At 44.1% G+C, this 9044-nt stretch overlaps 1 protein-coding gene across 1 annotated transcript; it reads left to right on the top strand.

Annotated features, from left to right (window-relative positions):
• Positions 1–6454: 6454 nt before the first annotated feature.
• Positions 6455–8078, top strand: LOC119280835 (NAC domain-containing protein 79-like). Its single transcript, XM_037561541.1, has 2 exons — positions 6455–7027; positions 7139–8078. The coding sequence occupies exons 1-2, from the start codon at positions 6527–6529 to the stop codon at positions 7709–7711; spliced, it is 1074 nt and encodes a 357-aa protein (XP_037417438.1). The 5' UTR covers positions 6455–6526; the 3' UTR covers positions 7712–8078.
• The last annotated feature ends 966 nt before the right edge of the window (positions 8079–9044 follow it).

The raw sequence follows: 9044 nt of genomic DNA, 5'->3' as shown, positions 1-9044 counted from the left end.
ATTATCAAGCATGGTACTAGCATCATCATGAGTAGATAGCAGAAGTAGCATCATCAATAACTTGTGACATATCAATTAATAGAATGTAGTGGTGTTGCAAGTCTACTCATAACAAAAGGTGAATCTAAAGCAGAACTGGATGGCAGTTCCTTAACTCCCCTCATCTTTGAGGGAAATATCATAGTCTTTGGATCCTTCAGATTCTTCATAGTGATAAATTGATAATAATCCCAAGTGACTCAACAAATATAGCTATGTTCCCCGGCAACGGTGCCAGAAAAAGGTCTTGATAACCCACAAGTATAGGGGATCACAACAGTTTTCGAGGGTAAGTATATAACCTAAATTTATAGATTCGACACAAGGGGAGCCAAAGAATATTTGGAGGTATTAGCAGTTGAGTTGTCAATTCAACCACACCTGGAGATTAATTATCTGCAACAATGTGATCAGTAGCACAGTAGTATAATAGTTTGATGATAGCAGCAGTAGTAACGGTAATAGTAACAGTGGTAACAGTGATATTGTAGTAGGAACGATAGCAGTAGCAACAGTAGTAACTTATCAAGAACAATATAAGATAAATTCATAGGCATTGGATCGGTGACTTGTTGGATGATATTCATCATGTGACAGTTATAACCTAGGGCAATACGGCACTAGCTCCAGTTCATCGATATAATGTAGGCATGTATTCCGTAAATAGTCATACGTCCTTTATTAAAAGAACTTTCATGACATCTTTTGTCCTACCCTCCCATGGCAGCGGGGTCCATATTGGAAACTAAGGGATATTAAGGCCTCCTTTTAATAGAGAACCGGAACAAAGCATTAACACATAGTGAATACATGAACTCCTCAAACTACGGTCATCACCGAGAGTGGGCCCGGTTGTTGTCACTCCGGGGTTGTCGAATCATAACACGTAGTAGGTGACTATAACTTGCGAGATCGGATCTAACCCATGGATATAATGATGAATTCATAAACGGTTCAGATCTTAGTTCATGGCACTCGGGCCCAAAGTGACAAGCATTAAGCATAGCAAAGTCATAGCAACATCAATCTAAGAACATAGTGGATACTAGGGATCAGGCCCTAACAAAACTAACTTGATTACATGATGAAACTCATCCAACTCCTCACTGACCAGTGAGCCTACGAAGGAATTACTCACTCCCAATGGGGAGCATCATGGAATTGGAGATGGAGAGTGGTTGGTAATGACGAAGAACGAAGATCCCCCTCTCCGGAGCCCCAAACGGACTCCAGATCTGCCCTCCCGAGGAAGAACAGGGCTTGGCAGTGGCTCCGTCTCATGGATCATGATAATTCTTTCTCCCTGATATTTTTTCTGGAAATATGTGATTTTTTAGTATCAGGGGGTCGTCTACGGGGCCACCGGGTGGGTACAACCCACCTAGGCGTGCCAGGAGAGGGGGGATCCTTATTATTGATATAAAAAATTCTCGCAAAGTTTCGTTCCATTCCGAGAACTTTTATTTCTGCACAAAAAGAACACCATGGTAGTTCTGCTGAAAACAACATCAGTCCGGGGTTAGTTTCATTCAAATCATGCAAAATAGAGTCCAAAACAAGAGGAAAAATATGAGAAAAATTCGATACGTTGGAGACGTATCAGCTCTCGTCCTGGTCGGTGAGCCCAGTTTAGGATTGGCTGATGCTCGGCTAGCTGGGATTTTGGACACGGTCACCGTGTGCTCCTCCTGGAATAAGAGGGGGGGAATATGACAATCTGGTCTTATGCCTAGGCACATACTGAAGGTTATACCTCTTTGATGATGGAGGGGGTTCTACGGTGCTCCCGGTTTCCTTTCGTTTTGAAGGCTCACCATGCGAAGATGCTGCCTTCCTAGGGGCCGCCCTCGATTGGGTACGGCTCGCTGAGCGCCGATCCTATAAAGCACGGTTCAGTATAATGGGTGATACGCGAGTGGGGCTCCTCTTTTTGAGGATGATTTCCGAGCACTTACCTTGACGAAAGGAAGAAGGTCGGGGTAGTCGGCCGTAATAGCCACTTCCGAGCCATCAAGGCTCGCTTGATAAAAGACTCCATCACCAAACTCTATAAATATATCCGAATCCTCGCGGAAGCTGGGGTCTTTGTTGCGAGCATGGTCCTCTAGCTCAGGGGAGGGGCAATGAACATTTTCGACTGCCTTCCTCCATGTCTGCTTTAAGACAATCAGAATAATTTGATTAGCACATCTTGATAACGAGGTCGAACAATGCTGATAATCAACAACTTACCCATTCAATGGGGCTGTACATGGAAAACCTTCCCGACAATTTAAGCGGATGAATTCTTCTTTCTCCCCCTTATAAAGATCTACCAGAATGGCGGCCAGAGCGGCTAGGGTATCAGGGCCCTCGCGCTTATAGCGAGATGCGTCGTCCTCCCTGTTGTAACACCACAAAGGGGTCACTCTGGACTGAAGGGGCTGGATGCATTGCTTTATCGCGATGGCCATAACTTCGATTACCGAGAGTCTGGACTGGGCAAGTAATTTGACATTGCTAACTAACCTCATTAGCTCCGCATTATCTTCTTGCTTGGGGCTCCGGGGGCGCCAATTGAGTAGCTTCTTAAAAGGAGCACTGGAGAATTCGGGAAGTCCACGCCGAACTGGGTCCGGAAGGGGAACTTCCTCAATATAAAACCATTCAGAAGACCATTCTTCGGACCCCTTCTTGGGAGTTCCGACAGGGTAGCCTGATCCGGCTATGCGCCAAATTTCGGTGCCGCCCACTTCAAACATAGAACCACCTTGATGGCGGGGAACAAGGCAAAAAAAATTTCCCCATAGTTCAAAATGAGCCTCGCAGCCTAAGAACATCTCGCAGAGAGTGATAAAACCCAAAATGTGCAGGATAGAACCTAGTGTGGGGTTGTGTAGCTGGATCACGTAGAATTCCAATAGACCCTTGAGGAAGGGATGGATCGGGAATCCTAAGCCCCTCAGAAGAAACGAGACGAAGCACACCCTCTCCTCCCTGTTTGGGTTGGGGAAATTCTCTGCTAGCGCGTCACTACCAATCGAGGCCAATCCCGCCTGCATGGAGACTAGATCTGCGGGAGGAAGATATCCCTGCATCTGAAGTCAACTCAGCTGGATGTGGGACACTGAGCAGCTTCACCAATCACCCTCTTGAGGGCCATGGGGGGCGAGGAGGAGCTAGGGGCGCTAGCCATGTTTTGAAGTTTTTTCGTGGTTTACTCCAATGCTCTTTTTGTCCAATGTGGGATGGCATTTAGGGATCTAACATCTTTATATAGATGCCGCCCGTGCGTGGTAAGGGGCTTATTTGTAAAAAGGAATGGACCGTTCGCATTTGCCCAGCGCGTGGAAATCAAGGTGACGACGGGAAGGAATCATAAAGGCAGAACATGGAGGCAAAAAACGGACTATCGTCAATCCGGAGTATGCTGAAGAACCCTCCTTGCAAACCCGAAGACATAAGCCAGATACTACATCGTCATTGAAGGCAAGTTCAGGGGGTACTGAAGGAGTCCTAGATACGGGGGTCCTCAGGTGTTTGGCCTATTCGATATGGTCCAGACTGATGGGCCATGAAGATAAAGCAGAAGACCATCCCCCGTGTCCGAGTAGGACTCTTGAGTGTGTGGACAACAGGTTTGGTGTCCGGATGTACTGTTTCCATCTTCTATAAACCGACTCTGTACAACCCTAGGCCCCTCCGATGTGTATATAACCCAGAGGGGTTAGTCTGTAGAGGCTATCAGAATAATCATAGGCTAGACAGCTAGGGTTTAGTCATTACGATCTCGAGGTAGATCAACTCTTGTAACGCCTATACAAATACAATCAAGCAGGACATAAGGTTTTACCTCCTTTAAGAGGGCCCGAACCTGGGTAAACATTGTGTCCCCATTGTCCCTTGTTAGCATTGATCTTTAGACTTACAACTTGCCCCCCCCCAACCCGAGATCTACCGATTTTGACACCGACAAGGGGTAACGAGGCACATACTGTATTGTTGCCATTAAGGGTAAAAAGACGAGGTTCATATTGCTTGAGTTTATTCCTCTACATCATGTCATATTGCTTAAGGCGTTACTCCATTCTTATGAACTTAATACTCTAGATGCATGCTGGATAGTGGTCGATGTGTGGAGTAATAGTGGTACAAACAGGCAGGAGTCGGTCTTCTTGTCACGGACGTAATGCATGTATTCATGATCATTGCCTTGGATATCATTATAATTATTCTCTTTTCTATCAATTGCTCAACAGTAATTTGTTTATCCATCGTATGTTTTCTTTCAAGAGAGAAGACTGTAGTGAAACATATGCCCCCGGGTCTATTTTTCATCATATATTTTCAGATCTACAAAACCTAAAACCCAAAAGTACCTTGCTGCAATTTATTTGTGTTTACTTTATTTCACGTTTTAGTAATCTTTTATATCTATCTCTATCAGATCTCATCCTTGCAAGTGACCGTGAAGGGATTGACAACCCCTTTATCGCGTTGGGTGCAAGTGTTTGATTGTTTGTGAAGGTGCATAGATTGGAGACTTGCTTGTACCTCCTACTGGATTGATACCTTGGTTTTCAAACTGAGGGAAATACTTCTCTCTGCTGCATCACACTTTCCTCTTCAAGGGAAAAACCAACGCAAGCTCAAGAAGTAGCAGCCGCCAAGTTCATTTAGAAGAAATGGGCGGGACAACCATCCGACCTAGGCGCCTTGAGTGGTCCTATCTGAAAAAGTGCATCAACAATATATTGATTCGTAATCTCTACACATAGGCCAACATTCATCTAAGTCAGTGACAAGCTTATTAATTAAATTTATCACCGAGTCCGCATGAAGTGTTGAATCAGCCAGAAACAAATTAGATAAGTAGGATGTGGCCATAGGAGCCATAGATTCATGATCCTCGTGCGTCACCCCTTCATCATCAACCAATGATTTTTCGTGATTTTTCCGAGCACGCCACATCGCTTTCCGATGTAAGAACTATGTATTATGGTCCCCTTCCCACAACCATGCAACTCTAGATCTTTGCATCTAGAGCATCTCCTCCCGGTACAGAAGTTTGTTCATCGTGTCAGCGGCCTCCCAAATTTCCTTTCTATCTGCATTCATAGACATAAGCTCTTCCAAACGACAAGGTGACTTATTAATTTCCTTTATAACTTTACCAGATTTTTTACAATTCCAATCTTGTAATTTTTAATCATATCTCTAAGACCATTAGCAATATCTCCGAAATTATGCATGGAACACAACTCAGTTCAAGTATTCATTATTACCTCTGGGAGAGTGGGGTCTCTCTCCCACATCACCTCATCTTTTGATTTCATCTAAGTTTTATCCCAAAATCAATCTTATCACTGTCGATTTACAAAAGGATATATCCAATAGCTAACCATGAGAAAGGCAGGTGGTGCGCGACATGCCTCCTCTTTCGGTACACATGATAAGAACATTGTTGCACACACTCGGAGGCATGGGAAGATCCATATGTTGCGTGATAGCTTTTTTAGGAAAAGCAACAAGGTTGTTCGATCGTTGCACCTAGATGTACCTACACTAGTACGCGACGACCCGGAAAGCGGGTAAAAATGAGAAACTTATGTATATCTCCAGAGAGATGCGAGTGACGTGCTTTTGTGTACATAAATGTAGTGCTTGAGCTTTACCGGTCCTGCTCATGCATGCGGGGATTCAGTAGCAGTTGGCGCCAGTCCCCCCACCAGATGGTAACCGATCTATTGACGTTGCTTTGAGAGAGATCAACGTGACTGTTACTAACACTCTAGGCACCACATTATACTGACATACTGAATCAACCATCCATGCTCATCTCCTTGTCACATATTGTTTAGAGAACACAAGGGTTTTGTGTAAACTCACAAAAGCTATATATAGTATATGAATGCATATGTAAGATGGAATATGTAAACTAATAGATTTCTCTAGAGGCTGTATATAAATATGAATGCATATGGTGGAATGTATACATAGGTATATACATAGAAAATAACATTGCTTTGCATCACAAAGCCACGCAACATCAAAAGAAGCACACATTTTCCACGCAGATGAGATGAGCAGAGGGTAGCATGAGGAGCGCATATTCATACATTAACAAGAATGAGAACAAAACCAAAAGTATTCAATCTGGCATGTCATGTCTTGGAGAGGTTCGATAAACCTAGCACATGTCACCATCTAGTTGTGCCCCCACAATACGACAAGCAACACACAGTTGTAAAGATGAGGAACTATCTCTATCTAGCTAGCTAGCTTAGCATCTATCCAACCACCGCCAGTAAGAACAAATTAAAAAAGCTAAGAAAACGTCAAGGCTTCTCTGGCAAGTGCCTTGCTAGTACACGCATCCACTGCTATTTAAGTACCCCCTTCTCATATCTCTAGATACCATCGAATTCCTTCCATAGTTACACACATCTCTATCGTTACCCCCAATATTTGCGCCACAATAGGACCCATTTCCCAGAGAACCTCCGCCATGGAAAAACATCTTCGAGTTCAACAACAACAACAGTTGAAGCTACCGTCGGGGTTCAGGTTTCACCCAACGGATGTGGAGATCATTACCGCCTACCTAGTACCCAAGGTGCTAAAGAAACCCTTCGACACTAGGGCAGTTGGGGAGGTGGATCTGAACAAACATGACCCATGGGAACTCCCCGAGATGGCAAACATGGGGGAGAAGGAGTGGTACTTCTTCTCCCAAAAGGACCGCAAATACCCCACTGGGATACGGACCAACAGAGCCACAACCGCCGGCTACTGGAAGGCCACTGGAAAAGACAAGGAGATCTTCCACCCGCCAACCATGAGTCTCATCGGCACGAAGAAGACACTAGTCTTCTACAAGGGCAGGGCACACAAGGGGGAGAAGACCAACTGGATCATGCATGAGTACAGGCTCGAGAGAGGCAAGCAGCCGGCACCCAACCTGCCCACTGACATCACCAACACATCCACCATTAATGCATCTTCCAAGGTATTTAAACCTAGACTAGTAGTACTCATGAATCATAAACATCTCCGTATGTATGTAGAAAGATACTTACCATAGTTGATTTGCATTGATTTATTTTATGTATGTTGGTAGGAGGAATATGTGGTTTGTAGGATCTTCCATAAGAGCATTGGACTCAAGAAGGTGGTTATGTCATCGTTCGCCATGCCCATGCCCATGGTAGTAGAGCGGCAGCATGGCTTCCTCGAATCCATTACATTGCCTCCCCTCATGGACTACAATGCATCATCATCATTGGCGCCACCGTTGTCAGTGACTGCATCTTCTTTGTACCAGCTACAAGCCACCGGGGCTAGCTTGTCGATGATGGAAGGTGTGTTTCTCCCAATGATGAATGGCCACTACTTTGGTAACCACCACCACCACCAAATGATGGTCGTCCCACCACAGCCGTCGATACCATTCTACCACCACCAGCAGCAGGAGCAACAACAACACCAGATGATGCAGATGATGTCGATGGATATGATTGTAGACCAGGGCTTTATGGTCGGGGTCGAGCCTAGGAGCGAACCATCATCCATAGTGTTGCAGGAGGATTTCCTAATTGCGTTAAGCAAAAATGACCCAGGCAACGACACCACAACAACGTCTGACGAGATCATGTCAATGAATATGGGGATGGATGGCATGTGGAAGTATTGATGATCAAATTATCCAATAGACCATATATGTCTGTGCGCATGCATGAATTAATCATCCGTCCGAAGATCAGTTGATATATACCAACATATATATTGGTTTGTACCGCAATTTAAGTTTTCAGCTTCAGCACAATAGAGTTTGTATGCATTGCTTGACATGCCTGCCTTGCCTTGTCTCTCTTGTGCTAGCATTGTGTGTGTGTGTGTGTGTTGTGTGTGTGTGTGTGTGGCGCGCGCGCGCGCGTGTGTGTGTGTGTATACTGGCTTGTATATGTTGTATATTTGGCACAACTATGGGCTTTACCATTGTGAACATAGTTGCCATAGGAAAAATAATTGCTTTTGGAATAAAAAGTATTATTTCCATACTTCAAGTGCCAGAAATGGCTTTTTTGTGAACAAAGTACGTGAAATAAGTTCCAAAACTTGGCATTACCATTTTTTATATAAGGTAGACCAAATTGGAAGCACGCTGACCAATTTCATGAATTTAAAAGTACTTTAGCTATCTTTCGAAGATTTACTGCATTAATAGTGAAATATGAGATTTTGCTCAAATTTCAACTACAAGTGTGATGTAGTTTGGTACTGAAAATTGGCAAGAATCATTTTATGCTCTCATGTTGGTGGTGCATTGATACGTCTCCATCGTATCTACTTTTTGACTCTAATTTGCATGATTTGAATGGAACTAATCTGGACTGACGATGTTTTTAGCAGAACTGCCATGGTGTTTTTTTTGTGCAGAAATCAAAGTTCTTGGATTGACCTGAAAATTTACAGAGAATTTTTGTGGAATATGTAAAAAATACTGGCGCAAAAATAGTGGCCCACCCCCTTAGGGCACGCCCTGCATGCTTGTGGGCCCCCTGGACCTCCTCCGACCCTAACTCCAACTCTATATATTCCTATCCTGGGAGAAAAATATCAAAGAGAGGAGTTCATCACGTTTTACGATGCGGAGCCGCCACCACCTCTTGTTCTTCCTCGGGAGGACAGGTCTGGAGTGTGTTTTGGGCTCCGGAGAGGGGAAATCATCGCCATCATCATCATCAACCTTCCTCCATCGCCAATTTCATGATGCTCACCACCGGGAGTGAGTAATCCCTTCGTAGGCTTGCTGGAGGGTGATGGGTTGGATGAGATTTATCATGTAATCGAGTTAGTTTTGTTAGGGATGATGCCTAGTATCCACTATGTTCTAGATTGATGTTGCTATGACTTTGCTATGCTTAATGCTTGTCACTAGGGCCCGAGTGCCATGATTTCAGATCTAAACCTATTATGTTTTCATGAATATATATATATATATATATATATATATATATATATAT

The sequence above is a fragment of the Triticum dicoccoides genome, chromosome 3B, assembly GCF_002162155.2.
Source record: "Triticum dicoccoides isolate Atlit2015 ecotype Zavitan chromosome 3B, WEW_v2.0, whole genome shotgun sequence".
Classification (NCBI taxonomy): domain Eukaryota; kingdom Viridiplantae; phylum Streptophyta; class Magnoliopsida; order Poales; family Poaceae; genus Triticum; species Triticum dicoccoides.
This window is presented reverse-complemented; position numbering and strand designations above follow the sequence as displayed.